General features: G+C 34.8%; 1 protein-coding gene and 1 long non-coding RNA gene across 3 annotated transcripts in view; one reads left to right on the top strand and one right to left on the bottom strand.

Annotated features, from left to right (window-relative positions):
- The window catches only part of LOC126741142 (ATP-binding cassette sub-family G member 8), a 146,009-nt gene that overhangs the window by 109,869 nt on the left and 19,405 nt on the right, over positions 1-16,735 (top strand). For both annotated transcript variants that reach the window (XM_050447484.1, XM_050447483.1), the window contains exons 7-13: positions 8,144-8,291; positions 8,350-8,538; positions 8,591-8,700; positions 8,764-8,830; positions 8,885-9,066; positions 13,147-13,373; positions 13,442-13,625. In XM_050447484.1, coding sequence (XP_050303441.1) covers positions 8,144-8,291; positions 8,350-8,538; positions 8,591-8,700; positions 8,764-8,830; positions 8,885-9,066; positions 13,147-13,373; positions 13,442-13,625 — 1,107 coding nt within the window. The remainder of the gene's footprint in view (positions 1-8,143; positions 8,292-8,349; positions 8,539-8,590; positions 8,701-8,763; positions 8,831-8,884; positions 9,067-13,146; positions 13,374-13,441; positions 13,626-16,735) is intronic.
- On the bottom strand, positions 1,130-3,434 carry LOC126741156 (uncharacterized). The gene is made up of 4 exons (XR_007662125.1): positions 2,476-3,434; positions 1,660-2,411; positions 1,412-1,596; positions 1,130-1,182 (listed from the first exon to the last, which is right to left on the bottom strand). It is a non-coding gene; the product is annotated as an uncharacterized LOC126741156 (long non-coding RNA).

The following is a 16,735-nucleotide window of genomic DNA, read 5'->3' as shown; positions in this document are numbered from 1 at the left end:
GATACATCCGCAAAAGAAAGGATTTAACATTTTAGTTTTTTCTTTTTTCTGACTGTATGTCAAAAGTTTATAAAAAAAGAGAAATGCTTTTGTGTAGCAGTTTTTTTACCTTTATAAGGTAGTACTGTCAGAATTCCAATTCGACGTTTCGGTTCCTGTCAGCCATCATCAACTTTGTTTTTTCTTATAGCCGTAAACGATTCTAACATTGTTAAAATGACCGTTTTATTTTCTATTTAGTAATTTGCAACTCGGTATGGTTATTTAAAATCAAATATTTCTTATAAGACTCAATTTCATGAGGATCTCTTATGAAAAATCCAAAAACTGATTGCTGGCAAGAACCGGAACCTACGATTAAAATTCTGAGAACGCTAGATAAGGACGCGGATGCGTCCGGACGCTACAAGAAGACAAATTGCTACAAGAGAATGATTTTCGATTTCTGATATTATTTATACAAAGTAAAAAAAAAACAGAAATGGCAAAATTTCTTCTTTTTTTTTCAATCATTTATTACATACGGTAAATAGTTTTGACATATGAAGAGTTAATATTTTATTATTTCTTCCAAGAGCAATAGAGTTTAATAACTAGCACTCACTCACTGGTTTTGATGTTCAATCAGAATAGAGAGAATTGACAAAGACAATTTACATTTTTGCCTAAAGTATACCATACCTATTATTCTCATAACATAACAATAACAACAAACAACAAACAAATAACAAGAAACTAGCTAAATAAATTTAGTTTTCAAATTAATCAAGGAAAGAGCCTCTTCTGTCATGATAGTTAGTTTTTTGTTGAAACGAAAATGTTTACTCCTCGCCTCTGCTGCTTCTTCTGAAAGGTTGCCTATAGGGAATATAAAATTTCTTATTATGTCGGCTCCATGCATGAGAAGTTTGTGTATAGATGCCGGCATGTAGTATACCATCCATATAACTCTACATATAATTTAGCTGTTTCCTTGGCAAACTTATCAAATATTTCTGGAATAATATTTTCTCCAGACGCTAATACTTGTAGAATAATGTAAAAGTTTTTTATTCAAGTTTGATCTATGCCGGTTATATCGGCAGATTTTTCAAAATTTTAAAAAAATCTTCTTGCTGTGTTTCCATCATTTGACGTACCCAGCCCTTGCTTTACAAAATCCACGTGTAGATCCATTTCCTCCTTAAATGTAAAAAAAAATATTTCATTTTATTGGACAAAAATTTTTTTATGTTTTTACAAAATAGTTGGAATTCAAAAAAAACTAAATCAATGGAAGTATAATTGATGTTTTTATTGTAAAATTATATTAACGCGCGGCCTATTTTTATTAGGTATTTTGCATCGTATCTTCTGATAATAAGAAAGTACAAAGTAATAACAGCACTATCATAAAAGCAAATGAATATACCTTTTTTGAATTTCATTTTTCCTTGTTTCCTTTTGTTGTTTTTTTTGGGGAGTTCTTGCAGACCATTTTTTAAAATCTAAATTGTAGGATATGTGGAGCACACATTCTAAAGCTCTGATCTAAGAGTGAAGAATAGAAAGCCCCAAAGCTTACTTGTCCTCACTCGGAATTTTTTTCTCGATGACCTACCGCAATACAAAAGTAGATAGATACGGTATTTAAAGCCTCAAAAGCATATGAAAATTTACCTCCATATTGTTCATTTCACTAGGCTTTGCTCCGCATATGTAACAGACCATTGTTAACGCGCCCGCTAAACACGAACAAATTTTTCCATCAATCATGGTTGTAAAAATTTTATGTTTGATAGAAACACCACCAGAAAAAAATGTTGTGATAAGCATGGCTTTTTCTTCATTCAAGGACTCCGAATACTGTAAAATAATTTCCTTGGATTTTTTTACGAATTGAAAGCAAAGCGGTTTGCAATAAAATGTTGATGATGGTTTTGGATTTTCCAGCTGACATAAAAATACTAGAGTCATCGACATTCATCATATCAAAGGTTTGTTTACATACGCTTTGTCCTGATGCACCATCAAAACTACATTTTCCAAAGAGCGTAAGCTCGCCATTGCCTTCAATTTTATTACGGCAATCTGAAATATCCAAAATTCTTCTTGCGGTAGTATCCAGTAAAGATTGAAGAGTTATTTTTGCAAATGTGTCAGTGACCATTATTGAACACTTTGGAGGAAAACATTCTTGTTTCGCTTGCTGGATCTGATAGTAGGACGGATAAATGTTACAATGTTCATCTTGTGCCGATTTTCTAATGTTAATGTATTGCTGGAGACAAATAGAGCAAGGGCATTCTCTTTTGTGTAGGAGTGGCAATGGTACTGATCCATGTTTTTGCAGAAGTGAAGTACGTTTTGCACCTCGTTCGGATTTTCATTTAAAAATTGTAGTATTTTATTGATATCTTTATTAGCAGATCCTAAAAATTAATAACTATTAATGATCAATTTCTAATTTCACTTAGTCATGAAAATCGATCTTACCTGCCTTTACTTTTAACAAAATTGCAAAATTAAGCTCGTCGACATTTGCCTGTCTTAAGCTGTCCGTCCTTCTTAGTTTCTGTCTGTTACCTAATTCTTGAAAACTCTTTCGAGGTCCTCTCTTGGTATTATTGTTGTCTGAAGTGTCAAGGTTACTTTTGCAAAATTTTGGCCAGCTATAATTCAAACTAAGCCACAACCGATTTTGTAGTAAAAACCTTTTCTCATTCCTAAATGCTTTCTTCAATTTACTTGACAAATTTTTACAAAAGAGCCTTAAACATTCTTTAACTTTCGTAATATCACTTTCACTGTGGCTAAATTTGAGCACACAAAGAAACGGTTTGTTAGTGTTGTAAAGTCACTAAAGTCAATGCTTTGAGCCTTTATAAAGAAAAATAAATCCTGGTTGGTTTTTAAACTTCTCATAATTAGATGAAACTAATGAAAGGATACGCGAGATGACAAACGTCATGAAAATTCTTGTCAATATTTCGATGAGCATCATTTACAGAATAATAATAATATAATTCTCAGCAGTACTGATATTATTGTTCAGACAAGACCACCCGACTTGGCTGATGTAATCTGTAACTTGTGAATATCGAAATATATTTTGTTTTGTTAAAATCGCTCGTACCTCAAACTGCACAGTGCGTTTTATTTTCTTTGATAACATTTTAATCAGCTGTAACTTTTTTTTTCAATAAACTTTGACCCCCTGTAGCTCCGCTACTAAATGATATTGGAATCTTGTTTATATAAACTTATTTGCTCAAATTACCCACTTCAGTTTGTCGCTTAAAACCTGAATCACCCTGTTATTCAATATATAGAATTCATTTTTTAATTTAATGTAATTATATTCCAACACATTATCAATAATTATCACATAATATATTTATTACTATTCTTCTACGTCCAAGGAAGCATCCGAGAGATTGGGTGCTGATGCCGGAGGACTTAGCAAGCCATTTTTGTTAGCATCTTCCCCAGATTCTTTTATAAGACGCAGGAAATTAATAACTTAACCTGTTTTGTTTCCTGCCTATTTTGTCCAATACGTCCATGTATTAAGGCTGATAATGCTTCCCTGCTCATTTGGCGCAGTGCAGGTCGGAAATGTCTGTCGAAGAGCCGGACCATATACTGCTCTATTTCACTTCTTTTTGATATATCGTAGGTATTATTTTCACCGTTTTGCATTTTGTGAAAAATATTTAGCTGCAAACTAAAAAATATGACCGTGACATGCAAATTTATTTAGTTTGTGTACCTATGATAACGACATTACATCACGGCCCACTCACGATATCTTATATCTTGAAAACGGTTCAAAATATAGCAAAACGGCTTCTATGCATGCTCCTGCCTTTCTTTTTTAATTTGACATCCATATTGTTAGGTACTTCAAGTTTAACCAACACTTTCTTTAAAACCGTATGTGCAATTTAAACCGGAAATTGATGTCAAATGATTGAAAGTTGAAAATGAAGATGGGAACCTCAAAGACGTTTCGCGCTAATTTAACCCATTTTTGAGATACCTATGTCGCTTGAAAATCCGGAAATTGTCAATTTTCAAACATCAATATCAAATAAAGAAGATTTTTTGTTAAACATTTTGCATAGAACTCAAAAATGCATAAAACAATATGATGTCGCATTGAAAATTTGCAAGTTGATATCGGTACCTTCCTATTGGGACACCATGTCTAACTAAAAATACATTCAAAATATACACCACCCCGTATCTTGAAACCTATTTTTTGTAACAATTCTTTGTATCTCTGTGATTAGAAAGGTTTCTTAGTCTACGCAATCGTTGAATTCAGCTGTTGTGCACCCCAAGCGTAATACGCGATTATTCCGCGGGGTCGCAAGTGGTCGCAGCCAATATTTGTTGGCATTACTTAGGTAAGATTTGATCTTACCAAAACGTCTAATTTTAGCTTAGCCAATTGAAGCCATTTTTTAAAACCCAAAAAAACATAATAATTGAAAAACAAAATCATCGATAACAGAAATATCGTACCACAGATAAAAGAGATAGTCCAAAACAATATTTATACACTAAAGGATTCTCAGATATATTAGTTTCAATATGCCGCAAAGTGTAAATTGTGAGTTTTCTAAAACACCTTTTTTTGGGGAACCAAGAAATAGTTAATATTTTGTCATATTTAACAATATAGACTTTACCATTGAAATCACATAATTTTTTCCACCGTGTAGGTAGCCAAAACCATATGGCGGTATTTTCAAAAAACAACAATATGTTTATATTATAAAAGTATAAAATAGGTCGGAGAAAATCATAATTTTTAAAAATCGCCAATGTCCACCTATTTACATTGCCTCGTTCTACTGTGCGACCCTGTAACTCTTACGGTTTCCGAGATTCCAATGGTCACCTTCGAATTTGGGACACCCCGTACATTGTAACATGTATGAGATTAAAGATGATTAAAATACTGCAACAAAGTTGTTGAAATATTTAATATTATGCACTATTATAGATAATTAAAATATCTCTTTTGCGAAAAAACGTCAGTAAACCAAACTAAAAGTAACAAGGAGGAAAATAAACTCGAAGTCTTATGATAACATACAGGTTAACGTGAAATGGTAACTACATCGTATATCGGGTAGTTACCATTTCGTACCATCGTGTATCTCTCTAATATTCAAACGGAAAGCTAATCTTGGATACAAATCAGAAACTAAGAAAATGGACAGATTAAATCAATGATTTGTTTAGAGACAATGGAACATTATAAATTTAAACTGAAATAGAAGACAGCGAGTTTGTGAAAATATTGAAATAATAATTAAAAACGGCCCAAACTAATAGCAAAAATAGGAAAGCAGTAGGCCTGGATCAGATCCCAGTTAAAATGATACCTTGGATATACTATTAGATTTATTTATCTAAATATACAAAACACTGCCACATATACCGAAGCAATGGTTATTCTCCACTTTCTGTTATTCCAAAAACCACAACTGTCAAAGAGTATTGTGAATACAGAACTAAATTTTTAATAAAGTCACTCATTCCAAATTACGAGTATTTTTGAAAGTGTTTCACGGAGGCATTAATAACTAGAAGAAGGAATAGATGATAGTTTGACACTTAATTTGGGTTTAGAAACAAACTAGGTACCAGAGAGGCGTTGCTTGCACTAAATATATTAGCACAGAGGTGTCTAGACATGAATATACAGGAAGGTGAGAAGCCAAACGGAAATGGTGAATAGGAGAGGTTACTGGCTATTTAAAACGTATAGTATTTTTTTGTTTTTCCTCAAATTTAAGGAGTAATATATTTTTTTCTTTTTTATTAGATTTTCCTCGTTTTTTTATTTTAACCTTCAAGTTTGTTTTAATTTTTGACCAAAATGGCGCACAATTAATTTTATTTTAAAGACTAATGTCTCATTCAGTTTTAGGTAATAACTGAGAAAAATATTTAAAGAGAAACCAATAGTGGAGTAACAAGCTTCCTCAAATCAATAGAAAAAAGGTTACGTCAACTTGTTATGTGTTAAAAAAGTTCTCAAGTTAATAGTCTTTCTAACGATGTGCCACATGTAACAAAAATAATCAGGTAACTTACGAAAAACAAATAAGTTTTTCTTCAAGGACGCGTGAACCAATTTCTTGAAAGCAACCTAATTGAGCAGGTATAAACTTATGTGTCTTTCTAGCACTGCTAAATCTGTTGCGCTAACTTTTTCACCATTCTAAAACAGCTAAACCTATTGTGCTCTTTCGTTTCCATGACCCTTTCCTTTACAGATTGATTAAAAAAAAACAAATTTTTCACTTCAAATCGTTTATTTATAAGTCTTGCTCAAATTGATAGCCATTATTTCTAATACATGCGTAACATCGCTTTCTTATTTCTCTTGTGGTATACTGTAATTTTAGTTCCCGTCTCTTTCAATTTTTCCTATAAATTGTTCCCTTGTATTTATAGATTCGAAATACACAAGTTCTTTTGCACGGCCCCAGAGGTAAAAATCAAGCGGTGTCAAGTCCGGTGATCTTGCAGGCCATGGCATAGGGCCATCTCTACTAATCCAAGTATTGGGAAATGCATTGTCTAGGTGCTCCCGGATCGCAAATTTCCAGCGCACTGAGAACGTCATTTGTTCTTTATTGAGAAAATTTGGAACCCCGTTCAAGAGTTCGGGCAGATCATTTAATAAACATCTAGACATTTATCCGTATTCAAATTATCCGGTAAATAATGTGGACCAATAAGGGCATTACTAATTAGGCCTGCCCAAACGTTTACTGAGAATTTCCTTTGAAAGGACACGACTTTCTTCATTTTTGGGTTTTCTTCTTTTGGGGCCCAATAATACAAATTATGAAAGTTGGTAATTCCCTCCCTTGAAAACTTGGATTCATCTTTCCACAGTATGTTTTCCAAGAAATCGCGGTTATCCACGTCCATATGTAGCAGGAGGCGGCAAAACTGAATGCGTCTTTAGTAGTCGTTTTCTTCAAGATCTTGCACGGGAGTGTAATGAAAGGGATGCTTTCCGTTGGTATGAAGAACAGACCAGACCTTCCATACACTTAGGTTTAGATTGGCAGCTACAGTCCGGATGCTCGTTGTGGGATCTTCGTCAAAAGCTTCCAGAATTCGTCATCAGCAACATTACGTTGTCTGCGAACTCCAGGTTCACGGCGATTTAGACTACCAGTTTCTGTTAAGCGTCTAAAGGTCGTTTCAAAAGTATGATGATTAGGTTGGCGTCTCTTGGGAAAACGTTCTTAGTAAATTCTTTTTGCTTCTCGTCCATCAGCTCTACCATATGCCATTAGGATATCGGCGTACTCCTCGTTTGCAAAGGCACCAGCCATAGTAGGCAACAGTAACAATAAAACAAAGTTAACGAAAATGAACAACAAAAACAATATGCGTAGAGCGGAGTTAAAAATACGTGAAGTAGCGGAGAAAGACAAGTCTCGAATAAATAATACTCGTATTATGGTTAGTGACAGGTAACAGTTTAAGATAGCGGGGCACAAAGGGAGTGTCGCCGAATGATAAAGGAGATTATAGCAAAACAGGTTTAGCTGTGTTAGAAAGAGGCATAAGTTTATACCTGCTCAATTAGGTTGCTTTCAAGAAATTGGTTCACGCGTCCTTGAAGACAAATATGCATTGCGTGACATATATAACACTATGCGTTTTAAATAGTCAGTAACCTCACCTATTCACCATTTCCGTTTGGCTACTCAAAACAACACCCTGTACCATCCTTCCAAACACCCTGTATATATCTAGTATATATGTGTGTCTGTTGACTTCAAAAGAGCCTTCGATAAGGTAAGATACGAAAAGCTATTAAAAATTCTTAGAACAACGGGAATATCGACATAATGGACAATGAAACCCCAGAAATAGAAATAGGCAAAGGAGTAAGAGACAGGGATGTCACTCCTGCTCTTCAGTATACAGTGAATCCATTTTTGAAAAGGCACTATTATCAGAGGATGAAGGAATAATAATAAATGGATTACTAGAATGATGTTAATGATTGTTAAGCTTCATTGACTAGAAGTAATGCTAATACTAGAAATAAATAATTTGCCAGATTATGCTTCTTCGTTAATAAGCCAAAACATCTCAATATTAATTTTTATTTCAGTGTTATCAGCCATTTATCCAAACCAATTTCCAAAGCTGAAAGCCAGTTCTCGATCCCCGCTTCTAGAAAAGGCCCATCAGTGATAAGATCCGATTATACTGGACCAGACGAAGAAACAAATCCCGGTTTTCTTTACCCACATTTGCTGGTACCACTTTAAGTTGAAATACTTTTAACTTATGCAATTTACCACCAAATATTTATAGGTCAACCACGCGAGTCTCTGGCCAAGTTCGAACGGCTCGTGTTTCTCTCCTAAAACCCACCTTATCTTAAGTGATGCTTCATTCGAAGCTAGAGGAGGTGACTTATTTGCCATAATGGCAACTTATGAGCCTGAGGGAACTGCCATTTTGGATCTAATTGCCGGTCAAAGAAGTCCTGTACAAGGAGAGGTAGTTAGAATATCAATTTAAATAACTTCACATCCCTAATTGTAACTTTCAGGTTTTCTTAAACGGACAGAGAGTTAGATCTGAAATGCTTAGAAATAGAGTGGCATACGCACAGAATGATCCGAACTTATGCATGGATATGACTGCAGTACAAATAATGAGGTAAGTTAATTCGATGTGATTTATGAAGTTTAATGCGCAGATTATAACGAGTAACATTTCCAGGTTTCACTATGACCTCAAAAAACCTACAGAAAAATTAGGATACTTAAAAATTGACTCCACGGATAGGGTAAATACTAACAAGTTTATTTTTTTTAATTAATTCAATTATCTATATTTTTAGATAAATCTTCTTATAGAGGAGCTAGGTTTAGAACAAGTAAGGAATACAAAAGTTTCAAATATGACGACATCTGAGAGAAGAAGATTGAATGTCGCCTGTCATTTACTTCAAGATACGGATATTGTCGTACTGGACCAACCCACAAGAGGAATGGATATTTTTGATACATTTTTCTTAGTAGAGTAAGTAAGGCCTAAGGCTGTAGGAAAGTAAGGAATATAACATTAAATAAATCGGGGAATATCTTATAGTCTATCTTAAGTAAAATGTAATCTCAATTTTGCATTCATAGCTAGTTGTTGAGCTTTAAGGGCCAGTGGTGCGACTGGTGAGATCGGTTGTGTCGTTCGTAATATTTGTCCTTTGGCGCGGATATTTATTTATTCGAAATTAAACTTATAAGACATCAGCATTTCATAAGCTTTAGTAGTTTTATTTTTGAAAGTGGTAGACATTGGTAAAGTAGTAAAGTCTAATTTTTGGAACTTCCATTGTCTTTATTATGAATTTAGGACGACCTTGCGGTTGGGAAGTATCTCAAACCGTTAACAAATGTAAACTAACAACAAGTATTCTACAGGCTTATATTCTAGAGATATCTGGATATGCGTGAAGCACATGAGCAGTCTAGAGCAGTCTTCAGATGTTTGAATATCAACACTGGGCTGACTAAAGATTCCTGGGTCTTGTAAGTTGCTTTCAGGAATCGTCGTTTCTTCTTACGTTGCTTCTTGCACGAAATCTTTGCGTCTGTTCAATATACGTTGTGGACCTTTGTCTCGCCTATGTATGACTCTCCACATTTACAGGAATTTTCTCCATGTAATTCTTGGTTTCTAGTAGGCATTTTGGCTTGATCTTCGATACTAAGCGTCGTACGGTTGTCTTCCAACTGAAGGCAGTTAAGGCAGCTGTAAGTCGTTGGTGATATTTTCTATTTCTCCGCTTGGCTCAATTTTCAACAGCTTACTTCGAAGTAGACGATTTTCGCTATGAGATCAGAAGTACCCCACAAAAACAAATATTTCCAGACAGGAACAGACTTTACTAAAGATTTAAAAAGGGACACTGAAGTACCGAATAAAGGTGAACACAAGCTACTAGGGGGATAACCTCTACTTCAAGGATTCGCCAACATCGGAATTTGCCGCAACACAAACTCTTTTGTATGAAAAGAAATGAATTGTATGACAGCTAGTAAGCTTTGGTATTAAGATCCTTTATAAGAATGGGCGTATCGAAGAATCCCTTAACACCATCAGGGAAAGACTCAGACCGGACGCAATACTTGAATGCACTGGATTTCCATTGGAGGAAGGGATGGAACTTTTAGAGGATTGTCTTCGTATATCCTACTTTCAATTCAAAGATACGTTTTACGCCCAGGATGAAGAACTTCCAATGGAGTTAAAAGCTCAGAACTGAATAGAGGTTTACAGATCAAGAATAACAGAACACGCTCGGTCCAATAGCCAGAACATACATTGGAAGCTGTGGCTGCTCTACATAACTATGTACCTTTTACAGAGTTATGAATCGGTTGTATTAAAATCGTAGAGTTGTCCTTTATTTATCACATTTAATTAAAATTGACATCTGTTATTTTAAGATGTATAGTTTTTACAAATTGTGATAAATAGAGATGTATTTGATTTGATTAGAAGCAAATATTTTGTGAAAGGAGTAACATTGGGAATAAATAAGATTCCTGGAAGCAACTTGCATAACAAAAAACCAAAGAATCTTCGCCCAGGCCAGTGATGGTATTCTCAATATTTGGAGACCTCTACTGTCGGAACTCTGAAAGATGTAATATGCTGTACGCATGCCCAGACGACACAGACCTCTAGTATAAAAGCTGAAGAATAGTTACTGTTGTTAGTTTACACTTGATAACGGTTGCAAATACTTCTCAACCGATACGTCGTGCTAAATTTAAAATAAAGACAATGGAAGTTCGCAAATCAGATTTTAATAGTTTTCATACTAAGCAACCGTGGAAAAAATAACAACATTTTACTCTTCTAACTATTCGAAACTAATGGTATATTCTTCATCAATATTAATTGATCAGAATCGCAATTGGGGGGTACAAGTAGTTTGTTCATAATCTACAGATTGCAAATATGTTTAATTCTTACATATGTCGCATTCAATCCATTTTGCCAGTTCATCTATTGAGAATAAATGAAGCATTTGAGCTTGGGTACCATGGAACAAATTATGGAATGCACATTCTATTGGGTCGATCATTAAATCTTCTGAATTGACATTTATTTCATGATCCATTTGGAGGCTCACTTAGTAAATTTAAAAGCATGTGTTACAGCAGAATATTGTTTTTTGTTTATATTTAATTTTATGGTTCGAGGTATTTAAACGCTAGTAGCACTTTGATTATGTAGTAATGAATACTATTAGTTCCCAGGCTATGATGTTGTTGCTACACTTTTTTTATCATTACCTTGCCCTGAGAAATTCTATTTTTCAAAAATTCGGAACTCGTTTAATTGTCCTAAAAATTATAGCTAATAATAATGGGAACCAAATGACAAATAAGGATCACCTCGCGGTTACATACCCGATTGACAAGACTCGTTTGAATACATAAATTGTGTGTAGAAATATAAAATATGACAATCAAGTTAACATCGAATAAAATTTCTCAGTGGGCATATTTCACCAGCGGTTATAGTTTTTTCCCCTTTTTTGTTCCGCCACTGATTTATCACTAGCTGAATTATATTGGACAAGAAACAATCCATTAAAGTAAGGAAATTGGTTCTATAAAGATTTCTGTAGTTCAAGTAGTTTTTTTACTGATAGATTATTGGCCCTTAGGGTCAAGTTTTTAAGCCTGAATTAAGTAGTGAAGGTCAGATCGTAAACAAAAAAAATGTTTTGGCAAAAATGGTTAGTTTTATAGGAAAAATGACATATTTCGAGGTTTTTAAAAAAAAAGTTAAAAAAAAAAACGAGTAAGCATACAATGGCGTGTATGCTTTTGGGTCGAAAGCAAGAATTCTTTCTCTTCGATATTTATGCCATGAGTCCGATCACAGATGTAAATGGCTCCGCACGTGTGTGTGGTGCTATTTACATCTGTGGTCCGATAGCAACAATCGTGGCGACAGAGTCGTACGGGATATTTTATTCATTAATAATGTTTTTATTGGTTTGGTTTAATAATGGTTTATTGGGATAAGTTTTAATTGTTTTACATACATACGATGACGGTCACGTGACGATCATCATATTTTTTCTATTGGTCCGATTGGGTTGAAATTTGGTATTTGGAGTTTATTTAGGATGCCATTATTAAATTTTGACAGATATTTGACATATTGAGTTTTTAAGTCACATGACTTTCATAACTGTTTTGCTATTGGTCCAATTTTGTTGAAATTTACTATTGGGGCTTTATTTAGGATACAATTAATATATTTTGAGAGAAATTTGACATTTAACACAGTATATTGACATACAACGCGACTATATAAATACATTATGGTTCTTTGAAGCATGATACCCCAACAACTGGTCCTCTCTTTCCTAAGCATATAAACTTTAGTCCTCCTGACTGACTAGATCTAAGTACACCTGATATTTTGGGTTTTTTTAGGAATTTCTTTATGGCTCTCTACAGACAAGACCTAAACGTTCCAGACTAGTCTTCACAGACCAAAAATATAGAAGCGAAGCGACTATACTTGTTATAAATATGAATACTGTTTTTTTGTCATTGTGCTCTATACAATTTAATTATATAACTTATGTAAATATTCGTCTTTTTTGATTGGAATATAGCTAATAGAAGAGTGGTAGGAGAGACATTATCGTTCTCTTATTAACTAGTGCGTCTAACTTTTGTTGTTGCAAGTTAATACATTGATTTCCGCACCCAAGATCTACATATCTACTAACTAGACAAAATCTACTAGACTCTTTTAAAATTGGATCGTGTAATACACAACACAGTAATTTACAACACTGTTCCTATAGCCCAAACCTCTTTATGTTCTTATTGCCTCTTAAAAGAAGAGACCTCACTGCTCACTCTCTACACTCCGTTTTTTGATCTGGTTACAGCCTGGTCTGGGGGAAGAGCTGCGACACTGACATTCCCATAGTTTCACAAATATACATTGTTAAGCTTTGCAAGAAATGTAATAATGATATCAAATGACTCATTCTATTGGAAATGAGTTGCTATATAGAGTAGGCCGCACAAAACGAAACATAAGCTAACTTAACTGTTACAGGTATCTCCGTCAATGGGCCAACGGAGGCGCTGGAGGAAGTTCCTTAGGCAGAATAGTAATCCTAACGCTGCATCCGCCAACCTACGAAATTTTTATGATGTTATCTAGAATTTTACTGGTTTCGGCTGGACGAGTAATGTTTAGTGGGAGAAGGAGAGACATGTTGCCATATTTCGCTTTAGTCGACTACCCTTGCCCAAATTTTAAGAATCCTTCTGATTACTATCGTAAGAGTATATATATTTTTTTTCTGTTTGAATAAATGACTATAAAAATGTCTTATATTTTTTTGTAGTGGACCTAGTTACTTTGGATGACCTCTCGGCAGAAGCAATGCTCGAGTCTTCGCAACGTATAGAGCAATTGGGTGAAATTTTTAGACAAAAGCAACCTCCGCTTAGTGATCCTGGGCCTCCTTCAGCACTTCCCATGGCAGTAAAGAGGTCAAATTTTGTTGTTCAGGCTTTCGTGCTGTTCACGTAAGTATTTTAGTAATAAGGTAATAAAATCATGATGATATAGAGTAACTTGTTGAAATATCATAGCAGAGTATTATGATTTAAGGGATATTCGTTGGGAAACATACGGGAAATGAAAACTACTTCTTGACACGATGAAAGATTTTAATCACTTATTTATTTTACATAATTCTGTTTAAAAAGTTTGAAATTTTCACAAGTTACACATACCAGGGCTTAGGTTTATGTCAATCGCTTAGGGCCATATATTCATCTTCGGTTGTGGATAATGCAACTGTACGCTGCTTAGAGCTTTTCCACGAAACTGAACTTCCTTAGAATGTAAAAACGTAGCCAGTAAAGGACTTTCGGTCCTCCTTACTTGAACCCCAAGCGGCATCTGCAAATCCTACCATATCAGAATTTACATCCCAATTTTCTTAAGAAAATTTCATACAAATGTGTTTTGTACTCTTTATATACTTAAGGTTATGTTTGGCACACTTCCAGTGTACCTTTATATAACAGTTGTTATCTTGTATAACATATGTTATAGTGACCAAGCAGACTTACCGCATAAGCAATGTCAGGGCGTATCATTACTAGCAAATACATTAAACTTACTATCAGTTCTTAATATAGAATATTAGCATAACATGTCACTCCCTCGACTTTACTCAAGTTAACGCCGCTTTCTAGTAAAGTACTAACTATTTTACTTTCTGACATGCCAGAACGTTTTAATAATTGGTCAATATACATTTCTTGATCTATACTAATATCTTTATTATAGTCTCGAGCAACTCTTATGCCTAAGCATTGTTTAGCTTCACCAAGAATTTATATTTCAATGTTAGTGTTTGTAAAGTGACTTACAAAAAATTCAATTTCTTTAACCTCTGATGAAAAAATAAAAATTTATTTATATACATCGCCAAAACAGTTTGTAAGTCATTATTTCTTTTGATATAAAGACAATGCTCTAGTTTTGATTTTACATAGCCAATATGCCTTAAAACCGCATCTATATTCTCGTTCCATGCACGTCCAGACTGTTTAAGCCCATAGATGGGTTTCTTCATTTTTAAAACTTTGTCCAAATTTCGTTTACAAACAAAACCTTCTGGATGTTGCATGAAAACGCTCTCCTTCAAATCTCCATTGAGAAATGCTATATTTACATCTAGATGTACGATCTTTAATTCTAACCTAACTGCTTAGCATAATAATCTAAATGTTAAGTAGATGACATTGAGTACATTACAGAAGTAGTTTCGACATAGTTTAAACCTTCTCCTTGAGAGTCACCTTTCGCCACAAGCCTTACTCTATAACTACATACGTTTTCACTGCCACTTTTGACCTTAAACACCTAGTTACACTATATTATCTCATTGTCCCATCATCTGGTGGATCTACCAACTCACATGTCTCATTCTCGTTATAGGAGTTACCTCTTCCATCATCGCCTGTTTCCATTCCATCAATTCTTGAGAATGCCTCAGCTACAGTCTTTGGAACATCAAAAACACTAACTTCCTGCAACCCGTGCCTCTGCAACTTCAGCTGCACCATTAAAATATGTGACATATATAACAAAGCATTTTTTCTTAGACTCTCTTTGGGATCTGATTGGAACATCAGGTTTACTTGGCAATACTTCACTCATAATCACTATCAGAATCTGCTAAAATTTCTGTCACTTGACAATGAGTCATAAACACTAAAAGAAAAATAATTTTCTTCCCCCACTGCAACTGAATCTTCTCTGGGACTTCAACGGAGATTTTATCCTGAACAACATCCCCGCGTTTACTTGTGAATAGAGTTGTACATGGTCTCTCCATGATTATTACATCACGACTGACCATTGTTACAACTACCTTTTTTGTTACAGGGTTGTAACACTTAGGTCTTCATAGTCTCATCATATCCAACAAGGATATACCTTACAGACTTCTGGTCCCACTTGTTTTGATTCACTTTTGGCAAATGAACCATGACTTCGCTCCCATATAATCATAGGTGATTTAAGTTTGGTTTGTCCAAAATTCATAAGGAGTTTTGGAAAGAATTGAAGATGCTGAACGATTTTTTAGGTAACATGCTGCACCACATGCTCCCTCCCAAAGAGATTTATTCGATGACCTTCAACAAATAAAAGACATTTTACCTTTTCAACTATGGTCCGGTTAAACCTTTCAGCCATTCCATTTTGTTGAGGTGTATAGCTATTTGAGCTCTAAGCACTTCCATTATCGGTTCTTAAAACTTTAATCCTGGTGTTTAGAATATTTTCAGCTGAGTGTCTGAACTCCTTGAACTTTTCATATGCCTCCTGTTGTTTTAAGAAGAAAGACAAAACACATCCAACTGTAGTCATTAATAAATGTGATAAACTACTTGGCTCCACGCAATTTGACATCCACAGATGTCGCTGTGAATTAGCTCCAGCAATCCCTCAACACGACTGTCTTTTTTGGGGACAATTATTTGGATTGAAAATCTTGCAGCCATTCTCGCTAAAAAAATACCTGATTCTCATTTTAAATTAGCTGATAAACGGATAACAAGTATGTGGTAAGTCCCGTAACATACTGAACTTCTTTTAGTAAAATCTGGTGTTTCTTACCAGTTCTGGTTCTAGTTTTTACATTTTCGGCATATTCTACACTGATTTTTGGATTGTTTGCCACTATAATTTGTGGTAAATCAGGTTCCCTAGTATTAATCCTTTTTGAACCTGGTTGATTGCATTAACCAACTGCAAATTGACTACCCAAGCGCAGAAATTATCGTCATAAGTGATTTTAACGTTCACAATATCAACTGGCTGCGTTTCTGCAACAAGAACGACGATGAAGGACGAGAAGCTGAGCTATTTGCCACCATATGCGGGCTTACGCAGCTTGTGGAGGAACCTACCAGAATCCCTGATCGAGACGGCGAGTTCGCGAGTCTCCTAGATCTGGTCTTGGCTTCAGACCCTGACTCGTACACTGTATCAGTACAGGCCCCCTAGGAACATCGGACCACAAATTGATAACAGTCTCTTGCCAGTTGGATGTTAAAACGCAGGATCCTCCGATGCCGCGGAAGGTATGGCACAATAAATCAGCAGAGTGGAACCA

The sequence above is a fragment of the Anthonomus grandis genome, chromosome 10 (assembly GCF_022605725.1).
Source record: "Anthonomus grandis grandis chromosome 10, icAntGran1.3, whole genome shotgun sequence".
Classification (NCBI taxonomy): Eukaryota; Metazoa; Arthropoda; class Insecta; order Coleoptera; family Curculionidae; genus Anthonomus; species Anthonomus grandis.
The sequence above is the reverse complement of the archived record's forward strand: the minus strand, read 5'-3'. Positions and strand labels throughout refer to the sequence as shown.